Source organism: Suncus etruscus, chromosome X (genome assembly GCF_024139225.1).
Source record: "Suncus etruscus isolate mSunEtr1 chromosome X, mSunEtr1.pri.cur, whole genome shotgun sequence".
NCBI lineage: Eukaryota > Metazoa > Chordata > Mammalia > Eulipotyphla > Soricidae > Suncus > Suncus etruscus.
Genome location: NC_064868.1, coordinates 56,240,040 through 56,263,096, shown reverse-complemented (window position 1 = coordinate 56,263,096; position 23,057 = coordinate 56,240,040). Strand labels below are relative to the sequence as shown.

The 23,057-nt window shown below is 37.4% G+C and overlaps 1 protein-coding gene and 1 pseudogene across 1 annotated transcript in view; one reads left to right on the top strand and one right to left on the bottom strand.

The window, feature by feature from the left end:
• Window positions 1-3,422: 3,422 nt before the first annotated feature.
• On the top strand, window positions 3,423-4,443 carry LOC125999274 (GTP-binding nuclear protein Ran-like; annotated as a pseudogene).
• A 7,525-nt stretch (window positions 4,444-11,968) lies between these two features.
• Window positions 11,969-23,057, bottom strand: part of MSN (moesin) — a 123,410-nt gene continuing 112,321 nt past the window's right edge. Inside the window, exons 9-13 of the mRNA XM_049767246.1 lie at window positions 15,644-15,774; window positions 15,242-15,402; window positions 13,542-13,634; window positions 12,702-12,926; window positions 11,969-12,216 (exon numbers count right to left, since the gene is read on the bottom strand). Of these exons, the coding sequence (XP_049623203.1) occupies window positions 12,052-12,216; window positions 12,702-12,926; window positions 13,542-13,634; window positions 15,242-15,402; window positions 15,644-15,774 (775 nt within the window). The 3' untranslated portion in view covers window positions 11,969-12,051. The remainder of the gene's footprint in view (window positions 12,217-12,701; window positions 12,927-13,541; window positions 13,635-15,241; window positions 15,403-15,643; window positions 15,775-23,057) is intronic.

The window sequence follows — 23,057 nt, the reverse complement described above, 5'->3', positions numbered from 1 at the left end:
ACACATCCATCCTGGAAACAGGTTTGGTAGTTTTTTGTGGTGGCAGGGATTGACTTCAGGGTCTCATGTATCAAATAGAAAATACTCAAATTCTATTTGAGCTAATCTCTGGCCCAGATTAGATGTTAAAACAGAAATGATAAATGAATTCAACAAACCATGCCTCCCTTTATTGAACAGTGTACATACTTCAAGTCATGACATGACATGCAACTCTAACCCTCAAATATGCTGAGTTACTAAAATTCCTATGTTCATGTAAAAGATAAAAATCGTAAATGATCCACACTGAAATTGAACTGGATTCATTGTCCTTGATATCAATATTTGCTAACCACATAATATAAACTTATCAACTCTAATAAGTTTAATGACTGTAACTGGTATTCCAAAGCGTATCAGGAGTAAAATGGTTATGATAGTTATTTCTTCATAGAAAATAAAAGGTGTAAGGATGGAAGCTAGCTCACTTTTAACTTATGTTATCAAACATATCTTATCAAATTGTTTATTATAAACTTTCCCATAAATTATCTTTCTTCTAAGAAGATAGTATCATATACAGTATTCAGTTATATCTTTAAACACCAAGGTTTATTCTCTCATCATCCCTCACTTATCTCTCACATCTCCTCAATGATAGATATTCTTCTTTTGCTGAAGTACACTACTTAAATACAGAATCATAGATATTCTTCTTTTGCAGAAGTTCACTACTTAAATACAGAAGGCCATTCTTTGGTCAACAACTATTAAATTTGTGCTAGAATCTTCATTAGATTATTTAATCATTCAGATCACTTTATAACAGGGGTCTCAAATTTAATTTACCTGGGGGCCGCAGGAGTCAAAGTCTGGGTAATCCTTGAGTGCAAAGTCAGTAGTAAGCCTTGAACATTGGGGGGTGTGACCAAACAACTAAAACAAAACAAAACAAAAAGATTTCTCTAGGGCAGGGCCACAAAATGTTGTACGGAGGGGTGCAAATGGTCCGCGGGCCACAAATTTGAGACCCCTGCTTTATAATGTTCAGCTATTCATGCCTCCAGGTGAGACAAATCAAGAAAATGAAGTTTCATGAACTAATATATTTTACCTAAAGACTTAAAAAAGCAACAGTCAGACCTTAAATTTATACCAATACTGATAGTAGTCTTACTTGCCTTTAAAAGTATGCATAAATCCCTCCACCTTTTGGACTAGGAAGAGTAGTAAAATGGAAAATCTTAATAACATTTAATTAGCAATCCAACCACATTTGGCACTATCTCCTAAAAAATGTTTCTATGTGGGTGATTCTTTCACATTTGGAGACTAAATTATTGTGCCAAATTCAGTAAAGTATCTTTATAAACTGTTGAATTAATTACATTTCCAGTTAAAATAAATAAAATTTGTAAAACTAGGAAGACAACATTATATCCTGAGCTGTCTTTAGTTCACTACTTCAGCCATACCTTTCTCATGTCATTAAAATGTAACATAAATATGTTATATATGTGTGTTATATAAATATAAATACATTTTATATATAAAAAGAGATATTCTAAAGGAGAGAAAACCATATAATAGATAAAGTGAAATGTTTTCAACAAATGTCAGGGAAACTTGAAACCACAAGCAAAGAAATGACACTTGGTCACTATATAATAACATTAAAAATTAATTTACATTTGAATACATTTTTAGTATTGATTCTAAAACCATAAAAAGTATAGAACATATAGAGCATACATTATGTAACTCTGTCACCCACTTTCTACACTTGAGGAAGTGTCTTTTAATTCTCTTCTCTATAAGTAATAACTTCACCTCAGATATAAAACAAAAATTTTAAATTAAACAAAAAGCAACCTAGCAATTGGGAGATGTGCACATCATACTCATAAATGATCATCATTGGCTGCATCAAATAATGATTCCGATCTTCTTTTTTTCAAAAATCGCTTTAGTTATTCATGGAACTTATTATTTCAAATAAATTTAAATAGGAGTGGCGAGAGAGGGCAACATTGCTTTCTGCCAGATCTTATAGCAAAGGCTTTATTTTTTTCACCATCTACCATTTTTTACTTGTTTCATATCTGCTTGTAGTTTCCTCTTTTCTGCTTTCTTATTTGTTTGCATTTTCATTCGATTTTTCTTTTGGTTAACTAAGCATCCTCCACATTTTCTCTATTTTGTGCTTACCTGAGAGTATTTTGGGGGAAGGGGTCACACCCGGCAGTTCTAAGGGATTACTCCTGGCTCTGAGTTCAGAAATAGCTCCTGGAAGACATGGGGGACCATATAGAATGCCGGGATTCAAACCACTATTCATTTTGAATCATCTGCATGCGAGGTAAACACTCTGGCCCCATTACCTAAGAGTTTTTATGACTAATAAGTCTTAAGAGCTACTATATTGACACTACCAATCAAGGGATAAGTGCAATAGGAAGAAATCAGACTACTAAACATATATGCACCCAATGAGAGGCCAGTAAATCATCTAATAAAATTATTGACAAATTTGAAAGAAGACATCAATAATAACACAATAATTGTGGGAGACCTCAACACGGCCCTGTCAATACTTGATAAGTCAACCAAACTGAAACCCAACGAAAATATACTTCCCCTGAAAAGAGAAATGGAAGAAAGAAACCTTGTAGATATAAGACACTCCATCCGCAGAAACCTGGATACACATTCTTCTCCAATGTACATGGGTCATTCTCCAGCATCAAACACATGCTGACACATAAAATATACCTCCATAAAATCAAGAGGATAGAAATTTTGCAGGCTACCTTCGCTGACCAAAAGGCTCTGAAATTAGATATGAACTACAAAGTGACACAGAAGAAAAACTTTAACAACTGGGAATCAAAGAATCTGCTAGTGAACAAACAGTGGGGCCGAGATAAAATCAAAGAGGAAATCAAAACTTTTCTGGAAACAAATGACAATGAAGACACAAACTATCACTCTATGAGAAACATCAAAAGCAATACTGAGAGGAAAATTTATAGCTTTGTATGCACACATCAGAAGGAAGATAGGGCAAACCTGAATAGCTCAATGACACAGCTAATAAATTAGAAAATGATCAACAGGGCCCGGAGAGATACGGCGTTTGCCTTGCAAGCAGCCGATCCAGGACCAAAGGTGGTTGGTTCTCCCGGTGTCCCATATGGTCCCCTGTGCCTGCCAGGAGCTATTTCTGAGCAGACCATCCAGAAGTAACCCCTGAGCACAGCCAGGTGTGACCCAAAAACCAAAACAAAAACAAAAACAAAACAAAACAAAAAAAGAAAATGATCAACAAAAGAAACCAAAAATAGGAGACAAAAGTAAATAACAAAGCTTAGAGCAGAAATCAATTAAGTGGAAATCAAAAAAAAAAAATCTAAAAAAATCGGAATCCCGCTTCCGCCATCTTCCCTCCAGCCCTCGGCGCTCATTGGGGCGGAGACGCGTGTGCAACACCTCGGCATGGCCGCCCAAGGGGAACCCCAAGTCCAGTTCAAGCTAGTGCTTGTGGGCCACAGCGGCACCGGCAAGACCACCTTCGTGAAACGCCATCTGACCGGAGAGATGTCGCCACTCTGGGCATGGAGGTGCACCCGTCTTCCACACCAACCGCGGCCCCATCAAGTTCAACGGGTGGGACACGCCGGGCCAGGAGAAGTTTGGGGGCCTGCGGGATGGCTACTACATCCAAGCTCAATGTGCTATTATAATGTTTGATGTGACATCCAGAGTGACTTATAAGAACGTGCCTAACTGGCATAGAGATCTTGTTCGTGTCTGTGAGAATATCCCCATCGTGCTGTGTGGCAACAAAGTGGACATTAAGGACCGGAAAGTTAAGGCCAAGTCTATTGTCTTCCACCGGAAGAAAAATCTTCAGTACTATGACATCTCTGCCAAAAGTAACTACAACTTTGAAAAGCCCTTCCTCTGGCTCGCTAGAAAACTGATTGGAGATCCTAACTTGGAGTTTGTTGCCATGCCTGCGCTTGCGCCCCCAGAGGTGGTCATGGATCCCGCTTTGGCAGCACAGTATGAGCACTATTTAGAAGTCGCCCAGACAACGGCTCTCCCGGATGAGGACGACGACCTGTGAGGAGAAGGAACGGGAGCCCCAGCGTCAGAAGACTAGTTTTATAGGCAACTGTCCTGTGATATCAGTGGTGCCGCGTGTTTGCCACTTTATTATATAGCTAACCAGAACATGTGCTTAATCTTTGGGATGCTGAAGGAGATGAATGGGCTTCAGAGTGAATGTGGCAGTTTAAGGGAAAAAAACCTCTTTTTTTTTGACCGCATATTTAGCTGTGTTGAAACTGCAGTTGTCTCCATTTTGAGTTTCTAAGACAGCTGCGATCACATCACAACATTCAGTGGTGAAATATTGTTTGTTACTGTCATTCCCATTCCTTTTTAGAATCAGAATAAAGTTGTATTTCAAATAAAAAAAATCTAAAAAAATCAATGAAGTCAAAAGTTGGTTCTTTGAAAAAATAAAGAAGAATGATAGACCACTGGCAAAACTCACAAGAAAGACAGGGAAAACTTGATAACATGTGTTAGAAATAAAGAGGGAGATCACTACAGATATTGCAGAGATCCAAAGGACAATCAGAAACTTCTTTGAGAAACTCTATGGCACTAAACATGAGAACCTGGGAGAAATGGATAAATTCTTGGACTCATAATCTTCCATGGTTGAACAAGGAGGATGTAGCATATATAAACACCCCCATCACTATTGAGAAAAGTAAAATGGTAATTAAATGCACAAAAACTAAAGGCTGGGCCAAGATGAATTCAATAACTAATTCTTTCAAACCTTTCAAGAGGAACTACTACCAATACTGGTCATGCTTTTTCATGAAATTGTAAAACCGCAACACTTCCAAATAGGTTTATGAAGCCAACTTCACCTTGATACCAATACCAGACAGAGATGCTGACAAAAAAGAAAATTACAGATTAATATTTCTGATGAACACAGATCCAAAGATCATAAACAAAATTCTGGTAAATAGGATCCAATGCCTCATCAAGAAGGTCATTCACTACAATCAAGTAGGTTTCATCCCAGGAATGCAAGGATAGTTTAAATTCTGTAAATCAATCAACAAAATACCAAATATCACTATCAAGAAAAATTAAAACCACATGTACATAAAATAAATGCAGAGAAATCATTTGATAAGGTCCAACACACATTCTTGGTAAGAACTCTCAGCAAGATGGTAAAGAAAGGAACCTATCTCAATATAAAGAAGGCCATCTACCACAAACCAATGGCAAATATTGTCCTCAATGGAGAAATAAAAGCCTTTCCTCTAAATTCTGGTATAAAACAAGGCTGTCCTCTCAACACTGCTTTTCAACATAGTACTGGAAATACTTGCAATAATGATTAGGCAAGAAAAAGATATCAAGGGCATCCAGAGGCAAGGAAGAAGTCAAGCTTTCACTGTTTGTAGATGGCATAATACTATATTTAGAAAATCATACAGACTCTACCAAAAAGCTTCTAGAAACAATAGATTCATATAGCAATGTGGCAGGATACAAAAATCAATGGCCTTTTTATACACCAATAATGATAGAAAAGAAATGAACATTAAGAAAACAACCCCATTCACATTAGTTTCACACAAACTCAAATATCTTGGAGTCAACTTGACTAAAGATGTAAAGGACTTATACAAAGAATACTATAAAACCCTGCTTCTAGAAATAAGGGAGGACATGTGGTAATTGAAACAAATACCCTGCTCATGGATTGGCAGCATTAGTTCATTAAAATGGCAATAATTCCCAAAGCATTGTACAGATTTAAGCAATTCCTCTAAAGATACCCAATTGATTTTTCAAAAAGTGGATCAAACACACCTGAAATACATTTGAAACAATAAACACCCACGAATAACTAAAGCAATCTTTGAGGAAAATAATATGAGAAGCATTAATTTCCCCAAATTTTAAATTGTATTGTAAAGCAATAATTATCAAAACAGCATGGTATTGGAATAAAGACAGATCCTCAAATTAGTGTCATAGGCTAGAGTACTCAGAGAATGCCCCCCAGACATGCAATCACTTAATTTTTGATATAGGGGCAAAAAATCCTAAATGGAGCAAGGAAAGCCTCTTCAATAAGTGGTGTTGGCACAACTGGTTAGACGCTTGCTAATAAGCGAACTCTGACCTCCAGCTAACACCATGTATAAATGTCAAATCCAAATGGATTAAAGACCTTGATTTCAGACCTGAATCCATAAGGTATATAGAACAACACATAGGTAAAACACTCCTTGACATTGAGTCTAAAGGCACCTTCAAGAAGCAAACAGCACTCTTCAAACAAGTGGAAGCAGAGATAAACAGATGGGACTATATTAAGCTGAGAAGCTTCTGCACCTCAAAGAAAATAGTGCCTAGGATACAAGAGCCACCAATGAATGGGAGAAATTATTCACCCAATATCACCAGATAGGGGGGTAATATCCAAAATATACAAGGTACTGACAGAAATTTACAAGACAAAAACACCTAATCCCATCAAAAATTGAGAGAAGAAACGAACAGATACTTTGTCAAAGAAATATAAATGACCAAAAGACACTTGAAAAATGCTCCACATCACTAATCATCAGGGAGATGCAAATTAAAATAACAATGATGTATCATCTCACACCATACAAACTGGCACATATCACAAAGAACAAGAACAATCCATGCAGGAGGGGATGTGGAAAGGAACTCTTATTCACTGCTGGTGGGAATGCAGTCCAGTCCAGCCTTTATGGATAACAATATGGAGATTCCTCCAAAAACTGGAAATTGAGCTCCCATTATCTATCTATAGCACTCCTAGGTATATACCCTAGGAACACAAAAATACAATTCAAAAGTCTCTTCCTCACAGCAATATTCATAGCAGTGCTATTTACAATAGCTAGATTCTGGAAATAACCAAGATGCCTTCAGCAGATGAATGGCTACAGAAATTGTGGTACATATATACAATGAAATATTATGCAGCCTTCAGGAGAGATGAAGTCATGAAATTTTCCTATACATGGATGTACATGGAATCTATTGTGCTGAGTGAAATTAGTCAGAGGGAGATAGACACAGAGTAGTCGCACTCCTCTATGGATTTTATGAAAAACAAAAGGCATTTTTGTAATAATTGTCAAAGACAATCAAGGGCTGGAAGTTCCAGTTCATGATATGAAGTTCACCACAAAGAGTGCTGAGTGCAGTTAAAGAAATAACTACATTGACCTTTCTCCCTAGCCTGGGGAGTGCTGGGAGGCTTGGCAGGCCCCCAGCCATCCTTGTCTTTTTCCCCTGACTCCAGGCCTTCCCTGGGTGCCAGCTCAGATGGCCAGAAGTGGGTTCAGGTGGACTCTTAGTGGTCTTCAGGTTCCCCCCTCCCTCCGTACTCCAGGGGAGAGGTGCATGGGGAGGAGGGCAGGCAGACATCTGGCTTCCGGTTTCCTCTTGGATTCTGGAGACCAGCTCTTGCCAGGTATAGGGTTTGGGGAAGCCCCATACCAGAACCTTTCTCCCCAGCCTGGGGAGTGCTGGGAGGCTTGGCAGGCCCCCAGCCATCCTTGTCTTTTTCCCCTGACTCCAGGCCTTCCCTGGGTGCCAGCTCAGATGGCCAGAAGTGGGTTCAGGTGGACTCTTAGTGGTCCTTAGTGGTCCGCAGGTTCCCCCCTCCCTCCGTACTCCAGGGGGGAGGTGCGTGGGGAGGATAGCGGGCAGACATCTGGCTTCCGATTTCATCCTTGATTCTAGAGACCAGCCCTTGCCAGGTATAGGGTTTTTCTCCCCTAGACTTCAGTCTTTCCCTGGACACTGGTCTAGGTGGACTCTATAGGGTCAACAGGCTTTCCCCCTATCTCTCCCTACACTAAAGGGAATGCACTCTGGGAGGAGGGCAGACTGTTCTAGCACTGGTTTATATTGGGACAGTCAGTGGAAATTTTTTCTCTTTTTTTTCATATTGATATTATTGTGTGCATATATTCTATATATCCATAATATCCATCTTGTATTGAGAACTTGATACTGCCCTACAAAGCTCATTTCTAATATTTTACTGCCTCAGTCCCAACCCTTACTTCTCCTCATCCTCCCATGTAGGTGCAGCTAATGACATGAAGTTCACCACATAGAATGATAAGTGCAGTTAGAGAAATAACTACACTGAAAACTATCATAACAATGTGAATGAATGAGGAAAAAAGAAAGCCTGTTTAGAGTACAGGTGTGGGTGGGGTGGGGAGTGGGTAGATCTGGGAAATTGGTGGTGGGAATCCTGCACTGGTGAAGGGGGGTGTTCTTTATATGACTGTAATCATACAAGTACAATTATATTTGTAATCCCGGTGTTTAAATAAAGCTAATTAAAAAAATAAAGGTAAAACATACAGGAAAAAAAAGAAATAACTACATTGACAACTAACATAACAACGTGAATGAATGAGGGAAGTAGAAAGCCTGTCTCAAATACAGTTGGGGGGTAGGGAGGTGGGAGATTTTAGGCATTGGTGATGGGAATATTGCACTGGTGAAGGGGGTGTTCTCTATATGACTTAATCCCAACTATAATCATGTTTGTAATAAAATTGTATAAATAAAGATATTTAAAAAAAGAAATTCTTTTTGATCTTGCAAAAGAAAAGAAAATGAAACGTATCCATAGACTGTGGGACTGCTGCCTGGTCCATTCCCTATGGATAACTCAACGGAGGTTTCTCAGTAAACTCAGAATCAAACTGCCCTAATGATCTGGCAATCCAACTTTTGGGTCTATAACCCCAGGATAGAAAAACACACATACAAAAAGATGTATGCACAATGCTATTCATCTTGGCACTGATTAAAAGTTGACAAATGGTAAGAGTTGGAATCAAAAAAGAAAGAAAAAGAAAAGAGTTGGAATCAACCTAGGTGCCCAACAATAGATGAGTGGATCATGATGATGTTTTACTGAAATACTGTCTAGCTGTAAAAAGGATGCAATCATGTAATTTTCTGAAAGATGGATAATACTCGAAGATATTATGTTAAATGAATAAACCAGAAGAATGATAAATACAGAATGATATCACTTATATGTGGTACTTAGAATAACTGCATATAGAAATGGAATGGTTTAAATGGGGGTGGTGTCCAGAACACTGTAGGACCCACAGTGAGGGGGAGAAATAAGATTGAGTCAAGGAGGAAAAAGTCAAGTATAAAAGGAAGGGGGAGACTGGGGCCAAGGGGTCTCAGGTGCATTGGTAGTGTTAAGAAAGTACAAAACTAAATATCCAAGCCAAACTCAACAACAATACAATCACAAGACCCAAACTTTAACTAAAATAAAAAACGGTCCTGTTACAATGGCAGGTTGGGATGGAGGTGGTGGCATGTGATGCCAAGTACATTAGTGTAGGGAGGTTGACACACGGGATTGGTTCTGAAACATTGTATGTCTAAGACCCAACTATGAATAGTTTTGTAATTCACAATGGTTTAAATAAAATATTTAAATATCTCAGATAAGTCCTTTATCTCTTTGATATGACATCATAATAAAGGAATTACTTATCTATTCTTGACTCTAACAGTGACAGTTGGGAAGCCTTTATTGATCTATTTTTTCTTATCTGAACTTTGAAGAAAACTATTGAGACCATAAATTTGATATATTCTAAACCATAAATAATTCTCCAACAATTTCTCCACATACATGCATCCTTCATACTTACTATGACACTCCTTCACACCTTCTGCACAATAGGTGATATTTGGTCTTCATTTGAACTACATTAAGTGAGAAGGAGGTAGAATAGGAGTGCTTCATCACTCCCAAACTCTAGAAATATACTATTAAGATGTTCCCAAAACCCTACTGTCAAGTAAATCCAGGAGTTTTACATGCTTAATATACAAGAGGCCCCATCTTATATTGAAACATTAGCCTGATACAGTAGAAAGAATAGAAAATCTTGGACAATTATTCATCTTTTATAGATCATTATCATTTTTTTAATAATGAGGGTAGAGACTGTAGCAATAGCACAGTGGGGAGGGTATATACCTTGCATGCAGCTGACCTGTGTTTGATCCCCAGCTTTCCATATGGTCCCCTGAATCTGCCAGGAGTAATTTTTAAGCAGAGCCAGGAGTAACTCCTGAGCATCACTGGATGTGGCCCCCAAAAAATAATAAAAGAAAAATGATGGTAGTTGGGCAGGAGAGATATTACTGTGGATAGGTTACAAGCCTTGTATGCTGCTGACCAATGTTTGATCCCTGGCAACACTCATGTCTCCCTGAGCTGCCAGCTATCATTAGTGAATGCAGAGCCAGGAGCAAACCTTGTATACTACTGGGTGTGGCCTCAAAGATAAATAAAAATTAGTGTATACTATCATTCTCCACAAAACTGAAATGAATATAAAGTGAAAATTTAGCTAGAAGGTGGTTCAGAATATAATTATAGTTATATATAAACTTATAGCTGCCCACTCATGCCACACAAACTACCTACACACAATAAAGTCATCCTAAATTTTATTGGCACTGAAATATAACATGGATTGAGCACAAAACTCTTGAAAACCAATTTTAATCCTCTTATTAAAATACATAAAGACTGAAATGAAATGTAAGTTTTCTCCCCAGCCTCTTTGGGTTTAGGTTACTGCCTTTAAAAACATCGAATAATCCCACAATTTCAAATTTCATTTTAGTTAATATAGGCCATTTTATTCTGAAGATTCAATAAAATTCACAACAATGCATAGAAGACTCCCAAAGCTGGGAATAGGGAATGAATGTTGAGGGATGAAAGCTAACAGATTCTGGACTGAAAGCACTTTATAGTAAGACAATATGATCATTGGGAATATTGAATTTACAGAAAATAAAAATAGTAAATAATAATAAAACCAATACCTACTGATTTAGAAATCAATTGTATAGTGATTGATTGTACATGAATATTTTGAAAAATATTATTTTATAACAAACATATGATTTCTGTATGTGGGGGGTAGTAAGTAAATGAGGCCAAAATGATCCTTTCCCCCAAGAATCCTTATAAAATTTTATTATCAAGAAATGCAGTGACAATAAACAGTTGCATATCAATATAATACATAGTACTTTTAGAAAGCAGCAAAAGAGCAAACATGAAACAGAGAATGAAGAGGCTTTTTTCTAAGTTTAGAGCAAGTTGTGGTGATATGTAAGGGATCAAGCCACAAACTCCAACAGTTCATTTATTTATGGTTCAAGATAGCACAGATGATGGCAAAACCTAGTTTAAATAAGATTTGTCATACAGAGACAAGGGCCATTCATCTCCTGGTAGGTAATGTCAGGGTCAATTAGGCACCTAAAAGTTTAAGTAAATATGGATTGCAGATCATGAATTTCTTACTAAACTCAGTTCTTCAACCAACTCACCAATAGTCAATTGAGTCTACATGACTCTTAACAGGAGCTATTGCCCAAATATCCCTAACTAGAGAAGTGGCTTGAGACACTTGGCAGTAAAAATGCTAAAATAAAATGTGAATATGTCATCCCTTTGGCATGAGTTCATGATATAGCTGGTTGAATTTTAGGGTATGCATACATTTTAATTTAAGGAAATTTGGGGACAAGAATAAAATGGAACAGAAGCCTAAAAATATGTGGAGTAAAATAGGGGAACTAATGTACTCCATATTACATTCCCAAAGAAAAAGAGAAAAATATAATTGTGCTTATAAAATCAAGTGGGAAGAGCCTTTTAACTGAGAAATTGGTGTCTTCTAGCAAACTTGAAAAAAGAATTACCAATCTCACTAGCGTAGGGCAATTCTCTGCCTCTTGAGATAAGTGAGGGCTGACAGGCTAGGTATTGTCCATTAATGTACTACAGAGTGCTTGGCATGACTACAGGTATTTAATGATTACAACACAGTGTTAGCAAGAGTATAGAAATTTGAAGGCAAGAGAGTAGGAAGAGGGCCTCTAGAGGTTGGAAGCTCTTTACATGGATTCAAATTCATCAATGCGCTGCTTAGTGTTGCCCTGCCGGATCTGGCGAAGGGTCTTATATTTGTCTCGGCCCAGTCTCATGTTCTCAGCATGGATCATGTCATTGACAGTCTTCTTGGACTCATCGCAGGCATTGGCCAACTCTGAAGTAAGGGCCTATGAAGATACAAGGGGATGAAGAGTTAATGGCTTTCTCTCTTTCTACCTTTCTATACCTTGTACACTCCCTCACTACTTTCTACACCCATACATACACATACTTTTTGTGAGTCATTTTCAGTACAAAGGACTATAGTGGGGGAGAGAGTAAAACAAACCTCATAAACTTCAAGGACTAATTAACAGGTATTCCCTAAAACTAAAATAATATGCCAAAGTTCAAATGAGATTTATGGTAGCTAAATATTTTCTCAATACAGAAAAATAAAGCATGAGTAGAGGATTGAGTTTTACCAGCACAAAAACAAAAGCAACATAATACCCTTTGTCTGATTATTACTAAAGCTTTCATTTTAGAAAGGCACATTTTCCTAATACAGCACTGAGATTCCTCTCCCTATACTTTAACTATAATCTCGGGAAGGAAATGCGTTACTGAGTTAATGTACTAGTTACCCTTAAGCTTTGAGGACAGTATTTACCTTCAAGTGCTTCTGCACACGTTCATTTTTCTCTGCTTCAGTAGTTCGTTCTTCCTCACTGCGATCCTTGGCCATAGCATCAGCCCGCAGGTCAGCACTGGCCTCTGCTCCATTCTCATCCTGCTCGTCCTGTTCATTCTCAGCAGGCTCTGCTACATGAGGAGTACTCATGGCAGACTTAAGCTCAGCACGAATCTTCTCCAAGTCTTCCTGCACCATCTGAGCCTGTCAAGTTGAAGGAGAAGAAAAAGAGCTAGCAGGCAAATCAAGTTAAGTTGCGGTTATCTTATTTCTGCCTAGAAGGGTCCAGTAATAGAAAGATGGAAGGCGCAGCCCTTGACATGAAGCTCAACACAAAGTGTGATGAGTGCAGTTAGAGAAATAACTACATCGAGAAGTATCCTAACAATGTGAATGAATGAGGGAAGTGGAAAGCCTGTTTAGAGTACAGGTGGAAGTGGGGTGGGGAGGAGGAAGATTTGGGACATTGGTGGTGGGAATGTTGCACTGGTGAAGGGGGCTGTTCTTTACATGACTGAAATCATACAACTACAATCATATTTGTAATCATGGTGTTTAAATAAAGATAATTTAAAATAAAGAAAGATGCTGGGTAAGCAAAATTATTGCATCTATCTGATCCTCATTTATCTAAGCTATACAATAAAAACAAGTCTACAAATTTCCCTGGGTGTACTGGAAAATTCTGCTAAGTATTAGAAAAAAGCCTTTAGCTTCTTTTCACAGGAAAGAATAAAAATGGGGAGCCACAACCTAAGGAATCTAAAAAACTGGATTTTATACATGTGACATTCCCTATAATGTTTTACTGCATCTTACCTTTGTCTGCCATTCAACAGCTTCACTCTCTTTCTTCTGTCGAGCCATCTCCAGCTGGGAAATTCGTGCTGTTAGCTCTGCCATTTCTAAGGCCTATGGAAAAAAATGAATGTTTCTGATAGCTACGCATTCTGGCCTTTAGGACTTACATACCTTAGTGCTAGTTCTACTGAGAAATCAGCATGGAGCTTACCAGTCTTTCTTCTACACTCTACCAACATTTCTAGATATCCAAATTTACTATTTAATCTACTATAGATGCTTTTTAAGTCTAAACTATTTCCTTATGACAGCTCCCAACCTAGATTGCAGACCTTCTACAAACAAACATGTCATATCTTTTTCTTTTCTCTCTCTTTTTCTCTCCCTCCTCCACCATCCCTCTTTTTTCTAGTGTCCTTCTTCATTTTCTGTTTTACCTACTGCACTCTGAAAGGCCTTTGCAAAGCATTGGAGATCATCATGTCACTGCCTTTAGAGAAAAAACCCTTCCATATTATGCTAGAATACTCAGAAACCATTAAGACTCTTCCCATGGACAAGCATAGGAAATAAATTCAAATATTACAAAGTAATCTCAAAAAAGTAAGAAAATATGCATAGTCATTGTTTGATCAAATAGACCAAGGAAGTTTTCCTATAAATTAGATCTTAATCTCTATACATCTACCCTAAATAGTATATGGTAAGATCACATATCAAGGGATCTAGGTCACAGGTTCTCAACTTCTGATTAATAGAGTCTTTTAAAATTGTGATGGGTGAGAGAATAATGACGTGAACTAACTCTTAGACTCTCCAAAGAGAATTAATTTTCAAGCAAAGTGGGAAGCAGATGAAAAAGAAATTTGGAACATTAGAGAAATATTAGCATTGGCACATTGGCGGTGGTTGTGATATTATAACATATTGCTTATAGTGTAAATATTAATACTCTATGAACCATAATTTATCAAGTTTAAAAAGCTTTTGCTGAAAGTATACATACTTATCTTCCTTCTATGATCAAAATGTTTATATTATATATACATATAGTTCTCACATGATTTTTTATTGCAAACTCTTCAAAGAGAGACAGAAATGAATGGGTTCTCACACTTACTTGGCCATTACAGGACCATTGGCAGGCGTTTTAAATTTCTTCTCTGGGCATATTATCAAGTTAAAAGTATTATGAGTTAATTAGTTATTATAGTAATGTTATTGGAAAGAAAAAGCTGGAAAGGGGGAAAAGTGGTTAGCACAGTATTTAACAGAGTAGACAGCCAATCAAGTGTGAATCTCTTTGCTTATTTCCCTTTTCCCCTTTCTGTTGTCAGATCATGAATTCAGACCACTAAATGTTAGAACTGCAGAACAAAAGACAGGGACAGAGAGATAGTACAGGGATTAAGGCACTTTCTTTGCACATAGCTAACCACAATTCATCCCTGAAACTGCTCATGTTAACCCAAAACATCAGTAGGAATAATCTCAGAACCAAAACTAAGCCAGGTGAGTTCCAAAACCCCCAAAAAGTAAGACTTTAGGAAGACTGCAAAGTTTTAAGACCACAGCAGTGACTTCTCAGATTTTTTTCTCTAAAAACCTATAGAGTCATATCCTCATAGATTAAATCCCTGTAGGAAGAGATATATGTACTCAAATAAGGGACTAAACACAAAACCCACAATCCAAGCCAACGGATTCTTTAGTTTTACCAGCTGTTCCTGGGTCTTCTTTTGGTCTTGGGAGGCCTGCAACAGGGCCTCCTTGGCTTGTTCAGCTTCCTGACGTTTCTTGGCAAGTTTTTCAGCCTCACTCTGGGCATGCTTCCGCTCCTGTTCAAGTTCAAGAGCTCTAAGGGTCTGCTCCTCCAGTTCTGTAAAGAGGGATAAAAGAACAAAGTGTGCAGAGATAAAATACCATTAAACATCCTGGAAATTTCTTCACAAAAAGCTTCACAAAACCTTATAGAATGCTTTTGGTCTTCTCATTACTCTATCCCTCATCTGTTCAGTACCACAAGTTCATATGGCTTAAGTTTGCAACTCAGGCAGAAAGATATCCAAAACATAGTCAAACTTTGGGGAAGCCCCAACATTAGTCACTCCACATCTTACCTTGCTGAGCTTTCTTAGTTTGTTCCTCAATCTGCTTTAACTTCTCCATGAGTTCTTCCTTTTCACGCTCAATCTTTTCTTTCTCCCTTTCTGCCAGCTCACGCTTCTTCTTCTCATTTTCAAGCACAGCACTACATAAAGAGAAAGGAATAAGAAAGGATAGCAAGATCACATAAAAGGTTTCCTGGCACTGGACACTCAACTCATATCCATTCAATACATTTGAGGATTACAATTTGGCAAACACATCTTTTAAATATAAAATATATGTAATTATTTATTTAAGAACCATGGATACAAAATTGTTCAAAGTTGAGTTTCGGTCATAGAATGTACATCACTCTTCACCAGTGCACATTTCCTGACACCAGTGTCCCCATTTTCCGTCCCACTACCCTCCCCTGCCTGCCTATGGGGCAGGCATTTTATTTCTCTCTTTTCTTTTTTGACACTGTTTGCACTATTGATAGTGAAGGGATACCATAAATATCACTTTATCCCCTTTCAGCACCCTGTTCTTGTTCAGAGTGATCAGTTCCAACTAACATTGTCATAGTGGACCTTTCACTATCCTACTTCATTCACCATACTTTGTGGCAAGCTACCTACCATGGACTGGTCCTTGTGACTCTTATCTATATTGTCTTTGAATATTATTATCAGACTATCTTTTATTTTTCTTGTATCCCACAAATGAGTGAGATTATTCTGTTTAGCCATATCCCTCTGACTTATTTCACTCTGCATGACAGTCTCCATGTCACTCCATGTATAAGCAAATTTCATGAGTTCATTTTTCCTAACAGTGGCATAATATTCCATTGTGTAGATAGATCCACAGTTTTCTTAGCCACTCATCTTTTCTTGGGCACTTGACAACAACACATCTTCTATTGTTTTGTTTTGAGACCACCCCTAGTGTTGCTCAGGGGTTACTCTTTGTTCTATATTCAAGTGTCATTCCTAGGGTCTTAGGGGGTTCAGGAATCAGGGGACTCTAACCTAGTTTGTCAAAGCAAACTCCTTAGTTGCTGTACTATCTCTCTGAGACATTTTATCTCCACATCTTAGCTATCTATAGACTCGGGGCCTGTCAACTGCTGTAGAATCAGGAGCTCCAACTTGGATTCTAGCTCTGCAGCTAACCAAATGATTTAACCATGCCATTTCTTTGCTATTGTTCTCAGTACTCTTATCTATCATATACCCCATAAGTATTGCCTCCATGCAAGGATACTATGCTTCATGTTTGGCAAGGTATGTGGCTAAGGCATTAGCTAGGCTCTGATTCTGCCTTCCCTCTGAAGGTCTCTAAATTCCTTTTTCCCTTATATGTATTGTAAATATAAGAAATACTTCCTCTTAATGGAGACATTCTTTATTCCCTTGAACAGATATATGTTCTCTCTCAGACCTCAGAATACTTGGTCTATATTTCTCCACATCTCTCTCCCTTGTTATTTTTTACCATATGATATCTTACCATAACTCATTACAGTATAGGAAATTTATTTTTCTATTCCTAGTCAAAGAACAGCTTAATCGCACCAGGGATTGCTAAACTTTGCATGCTCAACAAATATTTATTGAGTGAATTAATGGCACACCATCTGTATCTTAAACAGTTACATACATGACATCCCTACTCTTGTTACAAATAGACTATGAAGACTAGTATATCTGTAAACCAATTCTGTATATCACCCCAAATATGAAGAAATTTGTCCTGAATTTAGACCAAGTTCCTGTGAATCATATTGTTAAATCTGTCTTGTGAAACTATTTCTTCCTTTTTTTTTCAATTTTTTGGGAAAAGTTCACCTCAGTGTTACTCAGAGGCCTCTAGAGACTTACAAATGTAAGTAATAAAAATTGCTCAGGCACCATGTGATGGCAGGATTAAAACCCAGGATTTAGGCATACATGGCATGCACTCCAATCTTTTAAGTCACCTCCATAGTCATAGAGACATTTTCCAGTCCAGTCCTCCTAAAATTAGTTATGATGAGAACACCGACTAGACCAGTGCTCTCTTCAAATCTTGATATGGATAAAATTACTTCATTTTAAAAATAGCTTATTTGCCTAGAGTAATATTATAAAAGGTAGGGTTCTAGCCTTGTGTGACCTGGGTTTAAATCTGGCACCCCATATAAACTCCAAGCCCACCAGGAATGATCCCTGAGTACATAACCAGGAGTAAGCCCTAATGAGCATGTTGGTTGGGGAAGCTATAAATAAAAATAGCTTCTTGAGGAACAGTGCAAAAATACAGCAGGTAGGGCCTTCATGTGGCCAGCCCATGTTCAATTCCTAGCATTCCATATTGTCCTATGGACCACTAAAAATAAGCTCAGATAATTGCTGCATGTGGGCAAAAAAAACAAACAAACAAATATAAACCTCTTATTGAGGTCAAATTCATGTAATATGAGATGATTCATTTAAAAGTAAACAATTTGGTGACATTTAGTACTGAACTGCATTGTCACCACCTTTAATTGCAAAGTAAAAGTAAAGGTACTTATTTAAAAAGTAAAAGTACATATTTATTAAAGTTTCTCCCTATTTTTCATTCTCTTAGTTCCATAATAACTACCAATGTGTGAGTTGGGATGGGGGGGGGAAAGCTACCAATGTGCATTCTGTCTCTATATAAATTTATTTATTCTGGATATTTCACATAAATACAATTATATAATATGTGAAATCATATATGATTTCTTTTACTTAGCATAAATTTTATAGGCTCATCCACATTGGTGAATATATCATTATTTCACTATACAACTGAACATATTGCATAATTTATAGCTGTAACTGAACTGCTATGATCATATATGTAAACTTCCTTGTTTAAAGCTCTATTTTTTAATATGATAATAATTTTTATTTTGACCAAAGTGGATTACATATCTTTCACAGTAATATTTTAGGCACATATTAATATTGAATCAGGGGATTTCCATCACCAAAGTTGTCCTCCCTCCATCCCTGTTCCCAGCTTGCATCCCATATCCCCCTCCCTAACCCCCAGGCTGCTAGTATAAGTGGCCCCCTCTGTGCCTAGCTTATTGTAGATTGGGTATTGATTCTTTTGTCGTTGGTTTAGGATTTGGTGTTTAAGTCTGATCATTTTTATTACTACTTAGCGATCATACACCTGTTTGGTCTTGGTACTCTCCATTATTTCCCCCTCAATTTGAGAAGTGGAGCAAGATGGTTCAAGTTTTGTAGTTCTGTTTGAAGAAAAGAAAAGCAATAAAATGGGGTAAAAATCAAACAAGCCAAAAATGGGTGGAGTCCTTATAGGCTCTCAACAAAAGAAAAATCAAACAAAAAATCCAATGAGCACTACAGCATTAAAGACAAGCACCACATAATAACCACGGTCCTGAAGTAAAATCAAAACAGAGTGCAAAAAAAAATGAAAACAACAACAACAAATCCAAAAACCAAATAAAAATAGTAAATAAACAAATAAAAAATTTATTTTCTCCTTATTTCAATACCATGCTGTTTTGATAACTATTACTTTGTAGTAAAATTTAAAGTTGGGGAAAGTAATTCCTCCCCATATTCTTTTTCCCAATGATTGCTTTAGCTATTCTAGGGTGTTTATTGTTCCAAACAAATTTCAAAAGTGCCTGATCAACTTCTTTGAAGAATGTCATGGGTATCTTTAGAGGGATAGCGTTGAATCTGTATAATGCCTTCGGCAGTATTGCCATTTTGATGATGTTAATCCTGCAGGGTATGTGTTTCCATTTCCGCGTGTCCTCTCTTATTTCTTGGAGCAGAGTTTTATAGTTTTCTTTGTATAGGTCCTTCACATTTTTAGTCAAGTTCATTCCAAGATATTTGAGTTTGTGTGGCACTATTGTGAATGGGGTTGTTTTCTTAATGTCCATTTCTTCCTTATTACTATTGGTGTATAGAAAGGCCATTGATTTTTGTGTGTTAATTTTGTAGCCTGCCACTTTGCTATATGAGTCTATTGTTTCTAGAAGCTTTTTGGTAGAGTCTTTAGGGTTTTCTAAGTAGAGCATCATGTCATCTGCAAACAGTGAGAGCTTGACTTCTTCCTTTCCTATCTGGATTCCCTTGATATCTTTTTCTTGCCTAATCGCTATAGCAAGTACTTCCAGTGCTATGTTGAATAGGAGTGGTGAGAGAGGACAGCCTTGTCTTGTGCCAGAATTTAGAGGGAAGGCTTTTAATTTTTCTCCATTGAGGATAATATTTGCCACTGGCTTGTGGTAGATTGCCTTAACTATATTGAGAAAGGTTCCTTCCATTCCCATCTTGCTGAGAGTTTTGATCAAGAATGGGTGTTGGACCTTTTCAAATGCTTTCTCTGCATCTATTGATATGATCATGTGGTTTTATCAGTGGAATAGGCTTGAATACTCAGAAAATGTTCCCCAGACATACAATCACCTAATTTTTGATAAAGGAGCAGGAAATCCTAAATGGAGCAAGGAAAGCCTCTTCAACAAGTGGTGTTGGCACAACTGGCTAGCCACTTGCAAAAAATTAAACTTAGACCCCCAGCTAACATCATGTACGAAGGTAAAATCCAAATGGATTAAAGACCTCGATATCAGACCCCAAACCATAAGATATATAGAACAACACATAGGCAAAACTCTCCAGGACATTGAGACTACAGGCATCTTCAAGGAGGAAACTGCACTCTCCAAGCAAGTGACAGCAGAGATTAACAGATGGGAATATATTAAGTTGAGAAGCTTCTGCACCTCAAAGGAAATAGTGCCCAGGATACAAGAGCCAACCACTGAGTGGGAGAAACTATTCACCCAATACCCATCAGATAAGGGGCTAATTTCCAAAATATACAAGGCACTGACAGAAATTTACAAGAAAAAAACATCTAATCCCATCAAAAAATGGGGAGAAGAAATGAACAGACACTTTGACAAAGAAGAAATACAAATGGCCAAAAGACACATGAAGAAATGCTCCACATCACTAATCATCAGGGAGATGCAAATCAAAACAACAATGAGATATCACCTCACACCACAGAGAATGGCACACATCAAAAAGAATGAGAACAACCAGTGCTGTCGGGGATGTGGAGAGAAAGGAACCCTTATCCACTGCTGGTGGGAATGCCGTCTAGTTCAACCGTTATGGAAAGCAATATGGAGATTCCTCCAAAAACTGGAAATCGAGCTCCCATACAATCCAGCTATACCACTCCTAGGAATATACCCTAAGAACACAAAAATACAATACAAAAATCCCTTCCTTACACCTATATTCATTGCAGCACTATTTACCATAGCAAGACTCTGGAAACAACCAAGATGCCCTTCAACAGACAAATGGCTAAAGAAACTGTGGTACATATACACAATGGAATATTATGCAGCTGTCAGGAGAGATGAAGTCATGAAATTTTCCTATACATGGATGTACACAGAATCTATTATGCTGAGTGAAATAAGTCAGAGAGAGAGAGAAAAACGCAGAATGGTCTCACTCATTTATGGGTTTTAAGAAAAATGAAAGACATTCTTGCAATAATAAATTTCAGACACAAAAGAGAAAAGAGCTGGAAGTTCCAGCTCACCTCAGGAAGCTCACCACAAAGAGTGATGAGTTTAGTTAGAGAAATAACTACATTTTGAACTGTCCTAATATTGAGAATGTATGAGGGAAATGCAGAGCCTGTCTAGAGTACAGGCGGGGGTCGGGTGGGGAGGAGGGAGATTTGGGACATGGGTGATGGGAATGTTGCACTGGTGATGGGTGGTGTTTCTTTTATTACTGAAACCCAAACACAATCATGTATGTAATCAAGGTGTTTAAATAAAATCAATTTATTTTGTGCTGCTTTTTTTTCTTTTCTGCAAAGGCACAGTAAATATTGGGGAAATTAGAGAGAGAATTCCCTTGGCCTAAGAGATACAGGGTTTCTCCGCCCTTGAAGTATATTGTCATGGAAATAACTACAGACTCCTTGCATGCTCATTTACTCTCCCCTAGGTCCTTTTGTGGTGTATGGAAGACATCTGCTACGTCATGGATGATAAAATCAGTCCTCTGGATATAGAGATTTTAGTATCTGCACAGGTCAAAGAATGGTAAAGCTCTATTCTTAATCATTTTGATTATATATAAAAATAGAATTCTATATTTAACATTTTTTGGTCACAGCCAGCAACGCTCAGGGGCTACTTCTGGCTCTATGCTCAGAAATCACTCCTGACAGGTTCAGGGACCATATGGGATGCCGGGATTCGAACCACTGTCCTGCATGCAAGGTAAATGCCTTACCTCCATGCTATCTTTCTGGCCCCCAATATATTTAACATTTTTGAGGAACTACTAAACTCTTTTCCAATGTAGTTGAACTAATTTATATTTGTCCACAAGTTCCCATTACTCCACATTCTTAACAGTAGTTGTTTGTAGTTGTTTCTGTTTTAATTATATTATATTTTTAATGTGAGGTAGTACCACAGTTACTTTGTGATTTTCACTCCCCTAATGACTACTGGTGTTTTTCTGTACCTTCTAAATATTCTTTTATCTTCTTTAGAGAAATGACCACCTAGGATTTTAAGGTATAGTTTCTGAATAAACAAAGTGGAAATTCATTTCTAATTTTGACCTTTTAACAAATTATTATGTAATATGGGACTTGGGGCATATGCCATTGAACGAATTTTGCAAGGAATTCTAATGTACAATTGTTTTATAGGAAAAATTCTAAAGACTATGTCCAGCTTCATTAAAATAACCCAACACTGTAAGCTTGAGACTCAAACTATATCAAACAAATTTAAAAATGTGCCTGTCAAAGAGGCAAGCTCAGAAGTAAAAGGGAATATAAAAGCAATGTTGAAAGGAAGTTGCTACAGGTAGAGGAGTTGGTATCAGGATACTGTATGCTTGAAACTCAACTATAAATAACTTTAGAAGTTGTGGTACCTTAATAAAATATTACATTTCTATAGAGTCAACAGTTAATTGAAATTATAATACTTTTAATGTATTTATTTTTAATTTTAACTGAATAACAATGAATTACAAAGTTAAAATATATGTGATTCTGTCTTGAGTCTCTGAACACAACTTGGGGCCCTCTCAACAATGAAATAAAAAAGTGGAAAATAGGCATGCATCATAAGGCAAAAATAAATAATAAGTGATATCACCTGGCAACTTATATTTTCAGCACAGTGTGTGTTTGTATCACAACTAAATGAACTTTTGTGTATTTCACTGTATAAAAGACAGATTAAAAAATAAAGCCCAGTGGCATCAAGTATATTGAAAAAAATATATATGGGATTGAATTTTAGACATAATTTTTACCAAACCCATACTTTTGCCATGACCTACAATGCCCCCCAGTATACCTTCCAACCCCTAGGATGCC